This window comes from Haliotis asinina, chromosome 3 (genome assembly GCF_037392515.1).
Source record: "Haliotis asinina isolate JCU_RB_2024 chromosome 3, JCU_Hal_asi_v2, whole genome shotgun sequence".
Lineage (NCBI taxonomy): Eukaryota > Metazoa > Mollusca > Gastropoda > Lepetellida > Haliotidae > Haliotis > Haliotis asinina.
The window spans coordinates 3,488,236-3,511,087 of NC_090282.1; the positions used below are offsets into that span (position 1 = coordinate 3,488,236).

The 22,852-nt window shown below is 45.2% G+C and overlaps 2 protein-coding genes across 4 annotated transcripts in view; one reads left to right on the forward strand and one right to left on the reverse strand.

The window, feature by feature from the left end:
- LOC137277318 (uncharacterized) lies at nt 1-17,410 on the forward strand. The gene is made up of 7 exons (XM_067808998.1): nt 1-629; nt 1,296-1,447; nt 2,243-2,412; nt 9,294-9,454; nt 9,637-9,810; nt 10,429-10,522; nt 16,075-17,410. Exons 1-7 carry the CDS (start codon nt 361-363, stop codon nt 16,492-16,494), a joined length of 1,440 nt encoding a protein of 479 aa, XP_067665099.1. The 5' UTR covers nt 1-360; the 3' UTR covers nt 16,495-17,410.
- The window catches only part of LOC137277319 (bifunctional peptidase and (3S)-lysyl hydroxylase JMJD7-like), an 11,776-nt gene continuing 6,323 nt past the window's right edge, over nt 17,400-22,852 (reverse strand). For 2 of the 3 annotated variants that reach the window (XM_067808999.1, XM_067809000.1), the window contains exons 3-8: nt 22,650-22,816; nt 22,174-22,343; nt 21,911-22,071; nt 21,236-21,397; nt 20,755-20,857; nt 17,400-19,004 (exon numbers count right to left, since the gene is read on the reverse strand). In XM_067808999.1, coding sequence (XP_067665100.1) covers nt 18,861-19,004; nt 20,755-20,857; nt 21,236-21,397; nt 21,911-22,071; nt 22,174-22,343; nt 22,650-22,816 — 907 coding nt within the window. In that variant the 3' untranslated portion in view covers nt 17,400-18,860. The remainder of the gene's footprint in view (nt 19,005-20,754; nt 20,858-21,235; nt 21,398-21,910; nt 22,072-22,173; nt 22,344-22,649; nt 22,817-22,852) is intronic. The other variant, XM_067809001.1, reaches the window with a different exon arrangement.

Sequence of the window (22,852 nt, forward strand, 5' to 3'; positions counted from 1 at the left end):
ATGTCACGTGACGCCGCTATACCATGATGCACCACTTGGAAAATGGCGGCCCCCATGAACGTGTGCCCGTGCGCTTTCGTTATTGCTGAATGCGGATATATTTCTCCTATGTAGCAATTAGCTCTGGCTACGTCAACTCATTTAAATGCTTTTATTCACTTTTAATTAATTCACCACAGAATTTTTTCTTCAATCATCTTTTCGTGGATTACGAGTGTATGAAAATGCATCACGGTCAGATGGTGTAAACAAAACCACACTCCACAGTAAACGGCTACAGCAGTGACCAAGCATTCTGTAGTTGTACGTGCAATTACACAGATTTTACCATCGATTACTTCTGAGGTAACATCTTAATGAATGAACTATTTTACAATGCAGATTCGGAATATGTTTCCCGTGTACGTTGTTTTGATGCTGAAGTTTGCCTCAGGTGAAACTCTCAAAGGTCACCAGCAGCCTTTGGGCTCTCACGCACCCCCTCTTGGTGTGACATTAATTGGCAAATTCTCATCACCAGGTGTGTTTTATCAAAACTTTGTAAAGGAAGGTCAACCATTATTAATGAAGTCACCCCTTCTGGACAATCCTTTCCCAGCATTTGAAAAATGGACTGATGAATTTCTTAGGTAAGAAAACTTTGGAAAACTAAATGAATATAGGTGAAATAATTTGCTATCATGATTAGGACTATCATTGGGCTTATATATGTGTCACATATCTTCTTAGGTAAACAGTTTAGCCAATATACATCGAAGATCACTGCTTATTTAGTTGAGAGCTGCACACTGTGTCAATGTCATAAATACAAGCATTTTTTAAAAGTGTATCACAGTAACCCAGATTCCTTATGTTAGATTGCACTTCATCAGTTCGCTTTTGAGGCAAACAGACTATAGTAGTAAATGCCACTGTACTGGGTTGTACTTGCATGTTAGCCATGAGTAAGAAACTTTTAATTTCTGATCTTAGAACTTTTTCCTAACATCTGCCACAGATGGTGTATGAACACACTTAGCAGAGGGAATGAACATGATGAAGTTCATTTTTGATGAAAAATTGTATTTTAATCTCTGAATAATGCTACAACATACTACATGTCCTACTACTAGGATTATGAGGCTGCAATGTTGTGTTCATATGCATTCTTGTCGATTTGCTGATAATCAAACATGGGTATGAGGTTAGAGTTTGAAATTACCTTCATTTAATAAAACCCCTGAGTTTTAATTACAGCAAACTTCATAAAACACTGGGTTTTGTATATTCTGATTGCTTGTTTCCTGGGTTTTCAGGGAGGAATACGGGAGTGAGGTTGTGTCAGTGGAACAGTCGAAAAAGGAAAAGAGGAACATGCCTACATCCACTATGACCCTACATGAGTTCTTAGATCTCTATCAGAAGAAGAATGTTTACCTGGTTCACTCACTTCCAAACATCATGAAAGGTAATCTCAGCCTAATGAAGCTGTCTTGTTACAACCAGTAGGAACCCTATTTGAAATGTACCTACTGTTTACGACTAGCACAACAGACAAGTAGGTAGCATGTTTCCATTTTCATCCATTCATTTCACTTCCAATCTGTGACAAAATTGGACATTAGAAACTCAAAATAGTTCCATCAAATAGTATTAGACAATGAGGACCATTGTTCATCATGTTCATAGGATTTCCTCTTGTCAAGTTGAGTTTATCTCCTTACAGGTTAGAAGTCTGTGCTACTAATTATGTAGAATGTGTAACAGTGATAGTGCCACAGATAATACCACATTCTTCTCCTGTACACATAATTTGGACCGATTCTTTTTCACTGATTATATATTCATATCATTATATGTCTTGCCTGTTAACAAATTCTGTATATTAATGTCGGCGGAAAATGTCCACCTTCTACAAATGTGGCTACATTTACTCACCTTGCACTATAAATGTGCATGTTTAGTGTATAATAATAGTTTCATCTATGCTGTGGCCTCAGGCCTTCAGTTCAAAATACACAGATTGAACCACTAGTCTTAACAAAGTATTAAACTAGCTCATTATTAAAATATTATAGTGTGATGTCTGAGGGGTAAGCTTCTAACTTCCCCTGAAAATTAAATGGGGCAGCTGAAAATAGTTGCTGGAAATCTTTGAACTAAGAGAGGAGCATGCATAAATCTGCTACCTGCTTACTAGAAGGTGGATGGTATGTTGTGTTGACGGTTCAGCTGGGATATACCTTCATTTCCATGGTTACAGATGATGTCCACCTTCCCATCACTCTTCAGTGTGGGGGAGTGCAGCATGTGCTCCAGGACACTGTTCTGTGGATGAGCAGTGGTGGCACCAAGTCTGTTCTACACAGCGACAAACTTGACAATCTGCTGTGTGTGCTCAGTGGGACCAAGGATGTCATCCTTATTGATAAGGTGGGTGGCTTACTCAGGCAGTGTTGTACTGTGGCAGGTTTGAGCTGAGATAGTTATGTACTGAATGAGTGAGTGAGTTTTATGCCACTTTCAGCTATATTCCAGCTATATCCAGTGATCAACAGCATGAACATCGATCTGCGCAATTGGGAACCAATGACAGGTGTCAACCAAGTCAGCGAGCCTGAAAACACGATCCTGTTAGTTGCCTCTTATGACAAGTATAGTTTCCTCTTGAAGCAAGAATGGTTTCTGAAGGCCCATTCTACCCCTAACCTTAACTGGTCCATGCACTCAGTCAGTGGGACACATGTTTTGAAGCAGTGATGCATTAGATTAGTGATGTATTGAGGAAATGAGTGAGTGAGTGAGTGAGTTTAGTTTTACGTCGCACTTAGCAATATTCCAGCTATATGGCGACGGTCTGTAAATAATCGAGTCTGGACCAGACAATCCAGTGATCAACAACATGAGCATCGATCTGTGCAATTGGGAACCGATGACATGTGTCAACCAAGTCAGCTAGTCGGACCACCCGATCCCGTTAGTCGCCTCTTACGACATGCATAGTCACCTTTTATGGCAAGCATGGGTTGCTGAAGGCCTATTCTACCCCGGGACCTTCACGGGTCTGAGGAAATGATATATTGAAGTAGTGATGTATTGAGGTAGTGCCGTGTTGAATCAATGTATTGAGGCAGTGTTGAGTTACAGGCAATCATTTACTGAGGCAGGTCGAGGCAATGGATTAAGCATAATTACTGTCCAGATGAAACATGATTCCTGTGTTTATAAGGCACATGTTCTGCAGTGATGAAGTAGACTGTTGTGACTTGGTATTGTCTGGTTGTGGCTGTGTCCATGCACCATGACTCTGACTAAGGCAGGATCTCACAAATCTTCTCTCTGAGTGGAACTAATGATAACCAGAGTAGTAGAAAGTCATCTGGGTGGAGCAGGTACTGAGCCACCAGGGTAGACTAGGCAAGGAATAAAGGAGTTACCAGGATAGAACTGGTACTGAGTAACCATGGTGGAGTAGGTACTGACTCACCAGGGTGGAGTAGGTACTGACTCACCAGGGTGGAGTAGGTACTGATGGGTCACCAGTGTGGAGTTGGTACTGATGGGTCACCAGGGTGGCGTAGACACTGATGGGTCACCAGGGTGGAGTAGGTACTGATGGGTCACCAGGGTGGAGTAGGTACTGATGGGTCACCAGGGTGGCGTAGACACTGATGGGTCACCAGGGTGGAGTAGGTACTGATGGGTCACCAGGGTGGAGTAGGTACTGATGGGTCACCAGGGTGGCGTAGACACTGATGGGTCACCAGGGTGGCGTAGGTACTGATGGGTCACCAGGGTGGAGTAGGTACTGATGGGTCACCAGGGTGGCGTAGACACTGATGGGTCACCAGGGTGGCGTAGGTACTGATGGGTCACCAGGGTGGAGTAGGTACTGATGGGTCACCAGGGTGGAGTAGGTACTGATGGGTCACCAGGGTGGAGTAGGTACTGATGGGTCACCAGGGTGGAGTAGGTACTGATGGGTCACCAGGGTGGAGTAGGTACTGATGGGTCACCAGGGTGGAGAAGGTACTGGGCTACCAGGGTGGAGTAGGTACTGAGTCACAAGGTTGGAGTAGGTATTGGGTCACCATGGTGGAGTAGGTACTGACTCACCAGGTTAGAGTAGGTACTGGGTCACCAGGGTGGAGTAGGTACTGATAGGTCACCAGGGTGGAGTAGGTACTGATAGGTCACCAGGGTGGAGTAGGCACTGAGTCACCAGGGTGGAGTAAGTATTGGGTCATCAGGGTGGAGTAGGTACTGATGGGTCACCAGTGTGGAGTAGGTACTGATGGGTCACCAGGGTGGAGAAGGTACTGATGGGTCACCAGAGTGGAGTAGGTACTGATGGGTCACCAGGATGGAGTAGGTACTGATGGGTCACCAGTGTGGAGTAGGTACTGATGGGTCACCAGGGTGGAGTAGGTACTGATGGGTCCCCATGGTGGAGTAGTTACCGATGGGTCACCATGGTGGAATAGGTACTGGGTCCCCATGGTGGAGTAGGTACTGATGGGTCACCAGGGTGGTGTAGGTATTGATAGGTCACCAGGGTGGAGTAGGTACTGATAGGTCACCAGGGTGGAGTAGGCACTGAGCAACCAGGGTGGAGTAGGTATTGGGTCATCAGGGTGGAGTAGGCACTGGGTCACCAAGGTGGAGGAGGAACTGATGGGTCACCAGGGTGGAGTAGGTACTGATGGGTCACCAGGCTGGAATAGATACTGATAGGTCACCAGGCTGGAATAGATACTGATAGGTCACCAGGGTGGAGTAGGTACTGATGGGTTACCAGGTTGGAATAGATACTGATAGGTCACCAGGCTGGAATAGATACTGATAGGTCACCAGGCTGGAATAGATACTGATAGGTCACCAGGGTGGAGGAGGAACTGATGGGTCACCAGGGTGGAGTAGGTACTGATGGGTCACCAGTGTGGAGTAGGTACTGATGGGTCACCAGGGTGGAGTAGGTACTGATGGGTCACCAGGGTGGACTAGGCACTGAGCAACCAGGGTGGAGTAGGTATTGGGTCATCAGGGTGGAGCAGGCACTGGGTCACCAGGGTGGAGGAGGAACTGATGGGTCACCAGGGTGGAGTAGGTACTGATGGATCACCAGGGTGGAGTAGGTACTGATGGGTCACCAGGGTGGAGTAGATACTGATGGGTCCCCAGTGTGGAGTAGGTACTGGGTCACCAGGATGGAGTAGGTACTGGGTCCCCAGTGTGGAGTAGGTACTGATGGGTCACCAGGGTGGAGTAGGTACTGATAGGTCACCAGGGTGGAGTAGGTATTGGGTCATCAGGGTGGAGTAGGCTCTGGGTCACCAGGATGGAGTAGGAACTGATGGGACACCAGGGTGGAGTAGATACTGATAGGTCACCAGGGTGGAGTAGGTACTGATGGGTCACCAGGTTGGAATAGATACTGATAGGTCACCAGGCTGGAATAGATACTGATAGGTCACCAGGGTGGAGGAGGAACTGATGGGTCACCAGGGTGGAGTAGGTACTGATGGGTCACCAGTGTGGAGTAGGTACTGATGGATCACCAGGGTGGAGTAGGTACTGATGGGTCACCAGGGTGGACTAGGCACTGAGCAACCAGGGTGGAGTAGGTATTGGGTCATCAGGGTGGAGCAGGCACTGGGTCACCAGGGTGGAGGAGGAACTGATGGGTCACCAGGGTGGAGTAGGTACTGATGGATCACCAGGGTGGAGTAGGTACTGATGGGTCACCAGGGTGGAGTAGATACTGATGGGTCCCCAGTGTGGAGTAGGTACTGGGTCACCAGGATGGAGTAGGTACTGGGTCCCCAGTGTGGAGTAGGTACTGATGGGTCACCAGGGTGGAGTAGGTACTGATAGGTCACCAGGGTGGAGTAGGTATTGGGTCATCAGGGTGGAGTAGGCTCTGGGTCACCAGGATGGAGTTGGAAGTGATGGGACACCAGTGTGGAGTAGATACTGATAGGTCACCAGTGTGGAGTAGGTACTGATGGGTCACCAGGTTGGAGTAGATACTGATGGGTCACCAGGGTGGAGAAGGTACTGATGGGTCACCAGGGTGGAGAAGGTACTGATGGGTCACTAGTGTGGAGTAGGTACTGATGGGTCACCAGTGTGGAGTAGGTACTGATGGGTCACCAGGGTGGAGAAGGTACTGATGGGTCACCAGGGTGGAGAAGGTACTGATGGGTCACCAGGGTGGAGTAGGTACTGATGGGTCACCAGGGTGGAGAAGGTACTGATGGGTCACCAGGGTGGAGTAGGTACTGATGGGTCACCAGGGTGGAGTAGGTACTGATGGGTCACCAGGATGGAGAAGGTACTGATGGGTCACCAGGGTGGAGTAGGTACTGATGGGTCACCAGGGTGGAGTAGATACTGATGGGTCCCCAGTGTGGAGTAGGTACTGGGTCACCAGGATGGAGTAGGTACTGGGTCCCCAGTGTGGAGTAGGTACTGATGGGTCACCAGGGTGGAGTAGGTACTGATAGGTCACCAGGGTGGAGTAGGTATTGGGTCATCAGGGTGGAGTAGGCTCTGGGTCACCAGGATGGAGTAGGAACTGATGGGACACCAGGGTGGAGTAGATACTGATAGGTCACCAGTGTGGAGTAGGTACTGATGGGTCAACAGGTTGGAGTAGATACTGATGGGTCACCAGGGTGGAGAAGGTACTGATGGGTCACCAGGGTGGAGAAGGTACTGATGGGTCACCAGTGTGGAGTAGGTACTGATGGGTCACCAGTGTGGAGTAGGTACTGATGGGTCACCAGGGTGGAGAAGGTACTGATGGGTCACCAGGGTGGAGTAGGTACTGATGGGTCACCAGGGTGGAGAAGGTACTGATGGGTCACCAGGGTGGAGTAGGTACTGATGGGTCACCAGGGTGGAGTAGCTACTGATGGGTCACCAGGATGGAGAAGGTACTGATGGGTCACCAGGGTGGAATAGATACTGATGGGTCACCAGGGTGGAGTAGGTACTGATGGGTCACCAGGGTGGAGAAGGTACTGATGGGTCACCAGGGTGGAGTAGGTACTGATGGGTCACCAGGGTGGAGAAGGTACTGATGGGTCACCGGGATGGAGTAGGTACTGATGGGTCACCAGGGTGGAGTAGCTACTGATGGGTCACCAGGGTGGAGTAGGTACTGATGGGTCACCAGGATGGAGTAGGCACTGAGTCACCAGGGTGGAGTAGGTATTGGGTCATCAGGGTGGAGGAGGAACTGATGGGTCACCAGGGTGGAGTAGGTACTGGGTCACCAGGGTGGTGTAGGTACTGATGGGTCACCAGGGTGGTGTAGGTACTGATGGGTCACCAGGGTGGAGTAGGTACTGATGGGTCACCAGAGTGGAGTAGGTACTGACTCACCAGGGTCGAGTAGGTACTGATGGGTCACCAGGGTGGAGAAGGTACTGATGGGTCACCAGGGTGGAGTAGGTACTGATGGATCACCAGGGTGGAGAAGGTACTGATAGGTCACCAGGGTGGAGTAGGTACTGATGGGTCACCAGGGTGGAGTAGGTACTGATGGGTCACCAGGATGGAGTAGGTACTGATGGGTCACCAGTGTGGAGTAGGTACTGATGGGTCACCAGGGTGGAGAAGGTACTGATGGGTCACCAGGGTGGAGTAGGTACTGATGGGTCACCAGGATGGAGTAGGTACTGATAGGTCACCAGTGTGGAGTAGGTACTGATGGGTCACCAGGGTGGAGAAGGTACTGATGGGTCACCAGGGTGGAATAGATACTGATGGGTCACCAGGATGGAGAAGGTACTGATGGGTCACCAGTATGGAGTATTTACTGATGGGTCACCAGGATGGAGTAGGTACTGATGGGTCCCCATGGTGGAGTAGCTACTGATGGGTCACCAGGGTGGAGTAGGTACTGATAGGTCACCAGGATGGAGTAGGTATTGGGTCATCAGGGTGGAGGAGGAACTGATGGGTCACCAGGGTGGAGTAGATACTGATAGGTCACCAGGGTGAAGTAGATACTGGGTCATGGGGGTGGAGCAGGTACTGACTCACCAGGTTCGAACAGGTACTGGGTCACCGGGGTGGAGTGGGTACTGACTCACCAGTGTGGAATACATACTGACTCACCAGGGTGGAGTGGGTACCCTTTTTTCACAGTGGAAAAGGTGTAGGTTCCATGTGAGCAGGTGATACCAGGTGACCCTTATCTGCACAGAACCAGTTGTCACTCTGAATTGTTCTGAGCCATTCTATTTGAATGGGGAATGTGCGGCTGGTAGAGCTGTTTGTGAGAAAATATGTTCATTATACATGCTATAGTCTCATTACCTCCTCCTCCTCCTCTTCTATTCCCCCTTCCCCACTTTCTGTTCATAAACATGATTGTGAACTAATGGCAGTGCATGTTGCCCTGGCATTGGATTGCTGATGGTGCTTCCAGTCACTGGTTGTTAATGAAATCTCAGTGTTTACTCATGTTGTGTTTGGAATGAATCATCAAGTATTTACATGTGTTGTGATGGTATGAATCAGCAAGTATTTACTTGTGTTGTGTTTGGTATGATTCAGCATGTATTTACTTGTGTTGTGTTAATTATGAATCAGCAAGTATTTACTTGTGTTGTGATGGTATGAATCAGCAAGTACTTACTTGTATTGTGTTTGGTATGATTCAGCATGTATTTACTTGTGTTAATTATGAATCAGCAAGTATTTACTTGTGTTGTGATGGTATGAATCAGCAAGTACTTACTTGTATTGTGTTTGGTATGATTCAGCATGTATTTACTTGTGTTAATTATGAATCAGCAAGTATTTACTTGTGTTGTGATGGTATGAATCAGCAAGTACTTACTTGTGTTTGGTATGATTCAGCATGTATTTACTTGTGTTAATTATGAATCAGCAAGTATTTACTTGTGTTGTGATGGTATGAATCAGCAAGTATTTACTTGTGTTGTGTTTGGTATGATTCAGCATGTATTTACTTGTGTTAATTATGAATCAGCAAGTATTTACTTGTGTTGTGATGGTATGAATAAGCAAGTATTTACTTGTGTTGTGATGGTATGAATGAGCAAGTATTTACTAATGAGCAAGTATTTACTTATGTTGTGTTTGATATAAACTAGCAAGTGTTTACTGAATGTTGTGTATGATATAAACTAGCAAGTGTTTGCTGAATGTTGTATTTGATATGGATCAGCAAGTATTTACTAATCAACAAATGTTTACTCAGACTGTTAATATGAATGAGCAAGTGTTTACTCATGTTGTTGGTACGAATCAGCAAGTGTTTATTTATGTTGCTAAAGGTCCACAAGTCGGATGTGGAAGCGCACGGGTTTGTTCAGGAAGGGACGTACAGCACAGTGGATGTGGATAGTGTCAACTTGATGCAGTTCCCCAGACTGAAGGCCATACCCTGGCATCGAGCACATCTTGATGCTGGAGACTGCATATATATTCCTTACAAGTAAGACTGCATCTCTCTGTCTTACTTGAACATCACCAGGCTCAATTGTTTTAATTGTTGTGTTTACCAGAACTTCATAACTATGATCAGTCACACCTTGGTGAAAGGGAGATAATCAAGTGAAGTAAAGTGTGTTTCTCTACAGCTGTTGTCAACCATTACTGACTTGGTGTTTGTTGCAGATGGTACCATCAGATCAACTCTTTTGGTGGGGACAAGAATCGCAACATGGCTGTCAACTACTGGTTCTCACATCGGTGGTGGCACAACACCACAGACTGTCAACAGTTCCAGCAACTCAACATAACAGAACCACTTTCCAAGTTCAAATTGGCATCACCCAATGAACAAATTAGGTTTGTTGTTGCTGTGGATTGAAATGTTTCCTCTAGTCTCAGATTCTATCACCATGATTTGATGAAATCTCCAGATATTACAAACCAAACAGGTCAAATCAAGTGTAACATTTTCGTCATCCAATCAGTATTGACTCCGTCAGCAGTGTATGCCTGAGTTCCTTATCATGGTAGTTCTGTTTAGAAGAAGATAAAGAACATGATATGTTCGAGATATTTCATACTTGTTTTTTGTCATGTTTTGGCCTTTGAAGTAAGAATGTGTTCTCTCTGTTGTACCCCACCTCAACATGAGTGATGGGTTAGCCTACTTAAAGCATTTACTCGTCATGCCGAACACCCAGGTCCATTTCCCCACATGGGTCCTTTGTGTGCGAATCAACTGTTGGTAAACCTGAAGTGCTGTCTGAGGACTCTGATTTAACAGTGGCGCCAAATTGTTTGATTGGCCCAATACATGGTGCATACTACATAATACTAGGGTGTTGGACAGGTATCAATTCACAGTTACATCTGTTTTAATGCTCAGTGAATATCTGATAAACTGACACTATACACGGTGAAGATACACCATCCTTCCCACCTAGCTAACACTTCCTGATTATTTGTCTTGTACAGGAGCCACATACTGGAACCCTTCAGTGAGATGGACAGCATTACCAAGGCTGACTTTGTGTCTGTATTCCTGGCTGGAGCAGCTCCGGCAGAGGAGGTATATCAGTGTCACTATCTTTTCATCATGCATGTTGGAAATGTTGTACTAGAAATAATTTTCACCCAAAAGTAAGTTACTGTGATTACCAGGGAAAGTTTGCCTTTTATGAGTTTTACAAGATTTGCCTGCATGATATTTCTTAGGCCTTTGTTTTTATTGAAGAGGTAAAGATATGGGTTAGAACTGATCTTCTGCAACCCCTGCCTGGTACTGGGTGGTCAGACTCACTGACTTGGTTGACATTTCATTGTATCCTGTTTGTGTAGATTGATGTTCATGCTGTTGATCACTGGATTGTATGGCCCAGGCTTGATTATCTACAGATACCACCATAATATAGCATGAATACTGCAGAGTGCAATGAACTAAACTCACTCACTCACTGATTCAAGCTGTAAACTGACATTCCATGATGTAAATGAAATTTTTAAACTTATCCTATCTCACGTTATGCATCTCTCTTCCTCTCTTCGACCATATATGGGAACGTGCTGTCAGCTAAGTTGAATCAAATCTTCCTGGCCTCTGACCACTCGACCTTTGCCCCCGCCATAGACACCTGTCAATCATCTTGCTCGTGCAGCTGTCTCAGCTGATCACGTGACGACTTGTACTTGTCACTCTCTTTCTTGTTGCACCACAGTGTGGACGCGTGTTGTCTCTGTGAAGATATGTTGGAATTGTGAATAAACATGGGTTGATCTAAAGAGAAGGTATCTAAGAAGCGCAAAAGTTGCGGTCAATGTAATAGAAACTTCTCAGCGACAGACCCTCACAACTTATGTGTGGATTGCATAGGCATTTGTGATAGGTCTAACAGATGTACGTATTGCGAAGGGTTAGACGACGAGGAGTTTGCTCTGTATTGGCAGGTAGCTAATAGACGGTCGTCTGATAGAGATTGTCGGTGAGTAGAAGATGGGCTATCTGCTCCCAAAATGCCGAGGAGAGAATGACACAAATTAGTTGCTAGACGGTCATCTTCGAAATCAGCAGATGAAGCTTTTTTGAATAAGGCCTTGGACTCATACCTGAGTGAGAATTTGAGACGATTGTTTCGTCCTAGTAATTCAGAGGCCTCGCAGGACGTGGGTGAATCGTCATCGCCACTACGTATGGTGGTTTTACGACAACCACAACCTTCATTGCATACGGCGTCTATTGTGACGATACCGTAGTATTCATCAAATCACCCGACTTATCCATTGACTCACAAACTCTCGAGTACGTTTCGGTCTACCACTCAAGGCAACGATGTGGTTGCAGCTCAGTCGATTGAGTCTGATTCGGTGGAATCGATTTGGTGTTTTCCCATCCACTTCACGTGTACGCTTCGATTCACTCTGAAGTGATGCTCTCTCAACGACAGGTTTGTTTGGTTATTGGCGCTCACTCAGCCCCTTATGGTCGATTCAGCGATTCACTTTAAATTGGCACGTCCACTACAACAGTGCAGTCTCGGTTCAGTGCTTCCTCAACCATATCGCTCCAGTGTGGCGCTGCATTCTGAAGTGCTGCTCTCTCGACAGCAGTATGGGTTGGATGCGGCGCTTATTCAGTGTTACTTTGGTTCGGTGTTTGATCACAGAGTGGTTATTTCCCATGTTGGTTCGAGTGCAGCGCTTACTGCACATACAGTCGGCAGTGCGGTGGTTAGGAGTATGCCTCTTGTGTCGATGGCTACTCCACATGTATTGACTGTAGCTGTTAGGGCACTGTTAGTAACTTGCTGTACGGGTTACTCAGGCATGACTGGTTCATTCATAGCGCTCCGCAGTTTACATCGATGCCTTTATCAAGATTTTCTTTGTCGGTCTTCTGGGCACTGGTACTGGAGATGGTAACATCGCAACCCATGGATTTTGATGCGTGTGTGGTGTGCGTAGCTGCGGCAATACAGCAGTAAGCGCCTGATGCTTCTGTTACATTGCCCTCTTCTTTACTGACTCGGTAGGTGTTCGTCAGTCTGTCACCCCGTCTCCCTCATCTGACAGCACGGCGAGTTCAGATGTCAGCATCGATGCGGTAGACACACCATCGTTACTGGTGTGGATTGCTGACAATTTGCAACTACAGCAAAGCGTTTCCCGGTAGACATATTATCAACATTCTCTATGAAGACGGGGCATTTTGGTTCGATAATTTTTCCCCCAAGGCCGTGTTTTATGCAGTTAGTCGTGTCACTTGACACAACCATCACCATCGTGCAACCATTACTCATGCTACTGTGTTTGCTAACCTGAGGAAGATAAAGGACGGTTTTAGCGCTCCCCTTTTCTGTCTAGCGTCTGCACATGTGCTCGGATTTTCATCTCTGATCGTTTCTCCACCTGTGGATGATGATTTTTTCGTTGTTGGGGTCTAAGCAGAGGTCTTACTCTCCTTTTATGGTTGAGGATTGTGAGTTGGTTCATTTAGATGGGACCATTTGTAAGGTCATTCCTCCACTCAACATGGCGCTATCAACGACAGAGTCATTGTCATTGCTGTGAGTCATGCATCGACACATCAGCAGGCGTATATCCGGGCAGCTATGGTCTTGGTGCAGGAACAGTTTAACATCATCGTGGATTTGATTGCAATTTTTTTTCTCCTACATCACTGCTATGCGTTGGAGGGGACCTCTACTGCTATCTTCCTGGGAGGATAGGTTCGAAGGTTCCGATATATTCTGCCACTCTTGGTGTGGTATTTTACTTTTCAGTGGGGCTATTAGAGAAGTGGTTAACAAGGTCAGTCAAGATGCGCATCTACAAGTTTTCCTGAAGTATCAGAGATTACAGGTGGAGGAATCTATGTGACAGCGGCAGCTAGCCTGTTATGAACACACCAACCCAGACTTGCGCTCAGAGACTGGATCCTCTTTTTGGGGGAGAGGAAGCAGAGCTCGTGCCAGTGGTCAGCATCACTCCTCTGGCACTCGGAGGCCATCAGGCATTTCTGAGCAGTTGTACAACAGGAAGTTGGATAAACATTGACTGCATGACATTAGAGCACGACTGGGTACTTCCACCCCCAGTCGTGTCCATCCAGTCTCCACCAGTAGGCGGAAGACATGGAATTTATGCACCAAATTCGACCATTGTGGAAGACCTTTGTGTGTTAACCACTCTGTCCAAAGGTTTTCAACTCCTGGTTGTGAGGAATCCTCCCTTAACCCAGAAACCAGAACACAGAACATATCCAGTTCAGCAACTGGATGTCTTGTGAACCACAATAGATACTCTAGAAGCTTGCGATAGAGTTCCTGGGACCGGCTCCAGTCGATCCAGGATTTTATTCACCGATTTTTCTTGTCCCAAAGAAGGATATGAACACGTTGAGGCTAATTTTCAACATGAAGGTATTCAACAAGAGGTATCTACAGGCTCCAACTGAGTTCCAGATGGTGTCAGCAGCTCTTTTTTGAATCGTCAAGCCAGGGGATTACATGGTCAGTCTTGGTCTGCAGGATGCATATCTGCACATCCTGATCTTCCCAACTCATCGCAAGTTTCTTTGGTTTGTTTTCGAGGGCACCTACTATCAGTGGCGGGTGTTCCCGTTTAGAATTTCTTTGGCTCCGGGGCTATTCACACTGGTCACGAAGCCAATCACCAGCTTTCTGCATCGCAAGAGGATAGTCTTCAAAGCATACACCGACGACTGCATTCAAACCAGGCCGATTCTGCTCTTCTCCTGCGTCACAAGGAGTTCACGATGTAGCTACTTCACCAGTTAGGCTGGTTAGTGAATTGGCAGAAGTCTGAACTGATTCCTACTCGACGCCTTCAGTTCATCAGGGCAATGTTTGATACAGAGGTCAACAGACTGTTTGTTCGGAGGGAGCAGTTTGGCAAGATGTAATGCTTAATTCCACTTGCGTTAGCTCAACCCAGGACGCTCCGCCAGTGGCAGGACCTCTTGGGTCTGCCGTCGTCAGCTCAGGCTTTAACCCTCAGAGGTCAGCTTCAACTCCAGCCATTGCTAGTGTTTCTAGCTCCACATATCAGGAGGGGCGTCTGCACAGATCACGCTACCCATGGAGCTTCACTCTCATCTACTGTCCTGGACCTGTTCGCTTGGGAACAAGATGCCCTCGCAATTCCGTGGGACGCATACGCGTTTCCACCAACGGCTGTTCTTCCACGTGTGCTTCTCAAGCTGCGTACGACTCGGCAGATGATACTGCTTTTGGTCACGCCCTATTGGCCGGTGAGGAGTTGGTTCGTAGATCTTCTAGAGCTAGCCGAACCAGATCCAGTTCCACTTCCCGACCAACTGGTTCATCCGTACTCCAATCAGCTACATTGGTCTCCATTAACGCTCCATCTGCACGTTTGGCGCATTTACATCGGTCGTTAACTGCCAAGGGTTATTGCGACTGCTATCACAACAGCGCATCGCACTCCCACGAGATCTGTCTATGATGAGAAGTGGAAGAAATTTGAATCATACTGCAGAATGAAAGGCATAATGTCTCCCTCTACGGCATCGCCTCAGGTGGTTGCAGAGTACCTTCAGTACCTTCGATCCTCTAGGAAGCTGAAGGGTTCTACGCTGTCTACTTACCTAGCCACGCTTAACACAGTTATTGCGTCGGCGTCGGGTGTGAAGATATCTACTGTCCCTGAGATCCATTCTCTCTTGAGATTGTATAAACTGGCTGAACAGTCATAGAAATTGCGTCCTCTGGCTTGGGATCTTTCCACTGTACTTGCTCATCTCACATCGAGTGAGTATGAGCCTCTGAATGAGAAGGTTTTTGAGCATGTCACGTTGAAGACCTTTTTCCTTTCAGCCTTGGCTACAGCTGCACGTATTTCCGAGTTACATGCTCTAAATGTCTCTCGGGTATGCTCTGAGAGGTCTCAACATGCTGGAGTGTTCCTTGGTTTGTGGTGGGACTTTCTTGCCAAGAACCAACTGCCAGGACAGCCAGATCGTACCTTCAATATTCCTCCGCTGTCATCCATATTGGGTGCAGAAGACACTGAAGATCTATCCTTGTGCCCAGTGCAGGCATGGAGGATCTATTTAGCTGCCTCCAAGGACCGGCGCAGACTGCGTAAGAAGTGTCTCATACAATTCTGGCATTTTGGTTGAAGTCCACGATTCTACTGGCACATAGCTTTTTGAATCTTCCACCACCAGCATTGGCTTGGCCTCATGAGATGCGGGCGCTTGCTTCCACCATGGCGCTCTACAGGAATTGTTCACTTCAAGCCACAATGAAAGGACGTTTCTGGATGCCCACCCAACCTGCCCCACTTTACCGATTATGGGTAGCTCCAAGAAAAGAATGACAAATCCAAGTCGTCATGTGATCAGCTGAGACGACAGCACGAGCAAGATGATTGACAGGTGTCTATGGCGGGGGCAGAGGTCGAGTGGTCAGAGGCCAAGATTTGATTCAACTTAGTTTCCACACATGGTCAAAGTGAGGAAGAGAGATGCATAACGTGAGATAGGATAAGTATATAAATATACAATTTATAGTTAAAATTTCCAAATACTGATTTAAATGCTTCTTTCACTCACTCACTTGCTCACTTCCTCCCTGTTTTCAGTTTTTCCGTTACATTGCCAAAGAGGAAACAGCTGAGCTCCTATCTTGGGCACAGCTCTATACCTTTGACATTGATGAGGCTGTCATGAAGTTTCCAGAGTTGTTCGCAGCAGGTGTGAAACTTCAAATGGAAACTATTCACAAAAAGAAACCTCAGAAAGAACCAATAATAGTCCAGGATGACTTTCCAGAAAAATCTGATCGTACCATCAACATCCCCATGATAACTCCAGATGACGAGGAGTTTGAAAAAATGTTGGAGGACGTTGCCAAGCATGGAGGCTCAGCTAATATAAACACGGCTGACAAAAGACCTGTCATTGATGATGTCAAGGTGAAGGTCACTAGTAAGAAACAGCAGGACAGAAAGCCTGACAGTGAAAATAAAAAAACCTCTAGTCCTAAGCATGATGAGTTTTGATGAAAGAGTGAAGATTTAGTTAATATGTACTTCTCAAATGGCGTTATGAGGTCTTCATTCTGTTATATTGCTACACAGGACATGTCCCAAGTTTGATTGAATCAACTCAGAATAGTGGAATAGCAGCCCTTCAATGTGAATATTAGGATGAACATTGACTCCAGAAATGTTATTGATATATGAGTGTATTTACTCCTGATGTCAGTGACAGATGAAAGGTTTGACTTCTTTGTGATGTTGATATTTGTGCAGATGATCGTACAGTATGGTGCTTCAGAGAGTTTGCTGCAAAGTGGGTATTCATTTTTCAGCTTCCCAGACAAAGAATGAATATCGGTGACACTTGGAAGCCATTTATTAGTAGTAGGGGTCAGTTATTCTAGTTTTCTGTTGCTACAACAGGTTTTGATTTTTTTGCCATCTTATTGTCCATTTTATCCCAGGTAATCTTTATAAATGTAAATGATTTATGGGAGTGAATTATTAATTTAGTGTATATATTAATCAATTTGTATGAATGAAATTACTCATGCATAAAAATAACCATGTACAACAATATCCCACCCACCCACAACATTTTATGTGCTTTGATATGTACTACTGAGCTGTTGAGGGTGACATCAGTAGCCCTGTATTTAGATTGCTAGTTGTGCATATGTTCCTGTCAGCCTGTGAAGTGCAGGGAATGGGTTTTGTCTGGCCTGGTGTTGTGATGTTCCTTTTCTGGTTGTACTAATGGTTGTGCTGTGTCCATGCTATACTACATCATTCCCACATATATTCACTGTTTTATTATGGCTTTCATTTATCATGTTTTCATTTATCTGTTTATTGAATTGAGACAATGAATTGTTTAACTGTTGATTATTATATAAAATGAAATACAATGGTATTGAATAAACTACTATTGTGGGCAGATGCTTTTGAGAGATTGATGCGGTAGATGCATGAAACACATTGTTTCAACACACTTGCGTTGTTTCAAGACACAGGCATTGTTTCAACACATGTGCATTGTTTCAAAACACTTGCATTGTTATAGCGCACTTGCATTGTTTTAAGGCACATGCATTGTTTCAACACACTTTCATTGTTACAGCACACTTGCATTGTTTTAACACACATGCATTGTTTCAACACACTTGGGTTGTTTCAAGACACAGGCATTGTTTCAACACACTTGCATTGTTATAGCGCACTTACATTGTTTTAACACATGCATTGTTTCAACACACTTGCACTGTTACAGCACACTTGCATTGTTTCAACACACTTGCATTGTTATAGCGCAGTTGCATTGTTTCAACACACTTGCATTGTTATAGCGCAGTTGCATTGTTTCAACACATATACATTGTGTCAACACACTTGCACTGTTACAGCACACTTGCATTGTTTTAACACACATGCATTGTTTCAACACACTTGGGTTGTTTCAAGACACAGGCATTGTTTCAACACACTTGCATTGTTATAGCGCACTTACATTGTTTTAACACATGCATTGTTTCAACACACTTGCATTGTTATAGCACAGTTGCATTGTTTCAACACATATGCATTGTGTGAACACACATGCATTGTTTCAACACACTTGCACTGTTACAGAATACTTGCATTGTTTTAACACACATGCATTGTTTCAACACACTTCGAAACACTACCTAAGATGATCATGTTGATGTGTCAAGGTGTCATGGCTAAAACCATGTGTTTAGCTGTCCTGACTGACAGAACTACAGTGGCCCATGTATCTTGGTGTCATGGCTGACATCTATATTCAAGGGTGACCTGACTGATACACATTGAATTTGACTGACTAGTTTACACAAGGTATTCTGAAATATTCTCCTATTCCTATACAGTTCCATGTGCCTGTGTAGAACTGCATCCCGTTATTGTGGGTTCAAATCCCAGTACAGCTTGATAATTTTTTTAGGTGAGTCACATTACAGATGCTCCTTGGTGACATCAGTAGTAAATATTAAAAACTTTGGGCTTTCCTAAGCACCAACACCATGGTATAACTGGTGTAGTGTTTAAAATGATGTTAAACTAACACTCAGGGGTAAACTTATATTTGGATTGAGTGATCATGCTTTGGAAGTTGGTTGATCTCACACAACACTAACATCTGTAGCAGGTGCTCAAGTATAGTATAGTATAGTATAGTATAGTATAGTATAGTATAGTATAGTATAGTATAGTATAGTAATAGTATAGTATCTAAACACTTCTATCTAGTGGTTAGGGTCTTTGTTGTTAGGTAATGTCGTATCAGCAGTATCTCAACCATATAGTGACTATGATATAAGGTTTGTTTTATCCATGCAGCCAAGATATTTGTAGTTAAAGTTATGCTGCTTCTAGAGTTCATCATGTGGAGTTTCCTCAACAGTTACTGCTGAATCAAGGCTTGGATACTTAAGCATGATCTTGTGAACATCCACATTGTAAAGTTCTTCCACTGACAGGGTCAAGCTGTGGTCTTTGTCGAGGTCCATGAATAACTGAAACAGGTCAAGTTGGATGGAGTCAGACCAGACCAGAGTGAGACATTCAGGGTGGAGTAATACAGTCGTGATTTAGACAAAGCGTGGAGACTTACAGAGACTGACAGTGGGGTGGTGTTATACAGACACTGGAGGGTGAGACAGCGTGGGTTGCGCCATTCAGAGACTGGAGAGAGACAATGAGGGTCAAACTATGTGGATGGCGACATTCAGATACTGAAGAGAGACAATGCGGGTGAGACAAAGTGGGTGGAGTCATACAGAGACTGGAGGCAAACAATGAGGGTGAGACAAAATGGGTGGTGCCATTCAGAGACTGGAGGGAGACAATGAGGGTGAGACAAAATGGGTGGCATCATACAGAAGCTGGAGGGAGACAATGAGCCTGGAGTCATGCAGAGACTGTCAAACTGGATGAAGTCATACAAAGACAAACCAAGTGTGCAGAGTCATATGGAGATATTCAAACTAGGCTGAGTCATACAGACAGACAGACAAAGTAGATGAAGTAATGCAAAGACAAAGTGGGTGGAGTCATACAGAGACCGGATTTTAGATATACAGAGACAAAGTGGGTGGAGTCATACAGAGACCGGATTTTAGATATACAGAGACAAAGTGGGTGGAGTCATACAGAGACCGGATTTTAGATATACAGAGACAAAGTGGGTGGAGTCATACAGAGACCGGATTTTAGATATACAGAGACAAAGTGGGTGGAGTCATACAGAGACCGGATTTTAGATATACAGAGACAAAGTGGGTGGAGTCATACAGAGACCGGATTTTAGATATACAGAGACAAAGTGGGTGGAGTCATACAGAGACCGGATTTTAGATATACAGAGACAAAGTGGGTGGAGTCATACAGAGACCGGATTTTAGATATACAGAGACAAAGTGGGTGGGGTCATACAGAGACAAAGTGGGTGGAGTCATACAGAGACCGGATTTTAGATATACAGAGACAAAGTGGGTGGAGTCATACAGAGACCGGATTTTAGATATACAGAGACAAAGTGGGTGGAGTCATACAGAGACCGGATTTTAGATATACAGAGACAAAGTGGGTGGAGTCATACAGAGACCGGATTTTAGATATACAGAGACAAAGTGGGTGGAGTCATACAGAGACCGGATTTTAGATATACAGAGACAAAGTGGGTGGGGTCATACAGAGACAAAGTGGGTGGAGTCATACAGAGACCGGATTTTAGATATACAGAGACAAAGTGGGTGGAGTCATACAGAGACCGGATTTTAGATATACAGAGACAAAGTGAGTGGGGTCATACAGAGACTGGAGTGAGACAAATTAGGTGGAGACTGGATTTGAGACAAGGTTGGTGGAGTCGTACAGAGACAAAGATGGAGTCATATGGAGTTATATAAAGTGGGTGGGGTCATACAGAGACTGGAGTGAAAGAAATTGGGTGGAGTCATACAGAGAATGGATTTGAGACAAAGTTCAATGGTCACACCAATGACTTGAGTTCAAAGTGGCGGGAAACATGCAGGTGAAGAAAATATGCAATGACTTGAGTTATAAGATTTAAAGGAAATGTGCCTTTAGATTTTGTTTGATGCTATTGGCAGGCTGTAAGAATTAGTATAGGATACTGTTTGCACCCCACCGATGTTAAACTAAATTAGGAGGATTTTCAAAAATCTCCTTCTATGGACCTTAATAACTGAGATAACTGAATATAATTATGTAATCAATTCTTGTACCTTCAGTGTAACTTACCTCATCTTGGAAAGTTTGGACTTTGGGAAAGTCTGTGGCAATGACTTCATTGTAATTTGCTTTAGATGTGTATTCCTCGGGAAATGCCATAACGAACTTGTTCCTGCAAATGACTTACGGATATAAGTGTGGGTACAGGTGAGATTTCGAGCTCTTATTGCGGCTTGCTAGAAACCCAAACGGCATAAAACTCACTGGCTCTGTTACTCACGCAGAAAATATATGCCCCTTCTCTACGTGTTACATGCCCCAGGCACTCGTAAGGTTCCTGTCATGTTAGTGAAACATTTTCCCCCAAGATATCCAGTGATTGCTATATCGTAGGTGTTTCGCTAACAGATGATTCTCACAAAGAATGTCGAGAACGTCCACCACCCGCAACAAGCACTCGCACGCACGAAGGCGTATGCACGTACACGCAACCATTTTGCACACATATGCAAGCACACACACACACGAGAAGAATAAACGAGAGTGTTACCATTTATGCATCTGGCCCCGTCCAATGTCAAACTTTGAACTCGGTAGTGTTTGATGGTCTAGATTCTTCTGACAGTCTGAATCGTTGAACCAACGGTTGGAGAGGAACCAGAAGTTGATTGCGAGGCTCCGTCCCCCGGGGGAATTGACTTGATGGTACCAGCTGAACACAGATATATTTTATTCATTTCTAGCAATTGCGTCATAAACCTACATTCTTTCAGGAACTGATGTACCGATATCGACTAGGTTCGACTCCTCTGTATCAATATTCGCCTGCTACATGTACTAATTCTCCTAAAGTGCACACCAGGAAGGAAGAGTGTTTCAGAGTGGAATAAAGACAGAGGCCTGAACTGCATCACTGCCTGAAACCTGCTGAAGCCACCACGGAACCGCATTCTAAGTTTGAGGGTGGAAGATGCTGACAACAAGTGTAACATATTGACCAAGTTTCCATTCCCAGCGTCACACCTACAGGAAAGGCTTTGACATTCGCAGCAAGAATTACATTGAACTGTTCGAAAACGTCGGTCGATGATGATGAGTAGAGGTGAATAAGAATTCTCCCCTGATTATTGGTTATAGAATCGTTTTCTCACGTTCCAGGTAAAACGCACCAGTTGCAGACAACAATGTGTTGTAAAAATGAACTGTTTGGACAAATGTCACTCACTGGTAGGGTATGTAGAGACAATCCCCCTTATGCAATACGGCCTTATATACGGGGACCTCCTGCAGACGCGGGAACCTGAGCATGTCCACCTTGTCCACATCGACATCACTATAGCTACCGTCCTCGTGGTAACCATCCGCTGTCACCTGCTCACGATATTTCTGGAATGTAAAGTAAGATGTCTCATATAGATATTCAGTCAGTAACAACCAACTGCGTATCATTCATCGTGATTCCGTGAAAGGGTCTACGAATATTCGTACCATGTCTATGAATATCAGCTCCTTAGTCCCGTCTAGAACGCAGTTGAAGTTTTCGTAGTCGTCGTTGTGAAGGACGGATTTGGTCCCGCCGCTGCTGAACCACATGACCAGAGAATCGATGGAGAACTGGAGTCCCCCGCAGTGAAGCGACCGGGGCACGTACACGTCATCTGCAGCAAAAAACCAAAAAAAATCCCCAACGGTCAGACAGATGCTGACAGACTCAGGCATGATTAGACAAAATGTATACCTTGAGTGTCCATGGATGGGACAAGACAGTGACATCTAATTAGGACCATGCTGTTCCGAGCTGAATTCCGAACTACAACACAGAAGACCATGTATGTCCGCTAAGTGGCATGCGTGCCTACGTCTACATACTTAACTGATGGTTAATATTATCGATAATGTTTCTTAACAAAGTCTGTGTAGGAAGATATGACATATGACTGACAATATTCCTAGTGCCTCCTCACCCATGAGCTTGTCCTTGGCCCGGAAGTCTTCAATTCCGCTGACAAGGTAGAGCTCCCTCTCGGTGTACTGCTGAAGGAAGGACTTCATCGTCATCTTTTCGGGCGCCAGATCTCGGTTCTCCTTCCGGGCCGGCTCGGCGTTGATGTACTCCCACCCAAGCTCCTCCCTGGTGCGTGTAACGGTGATCAGTTTATACAACTCC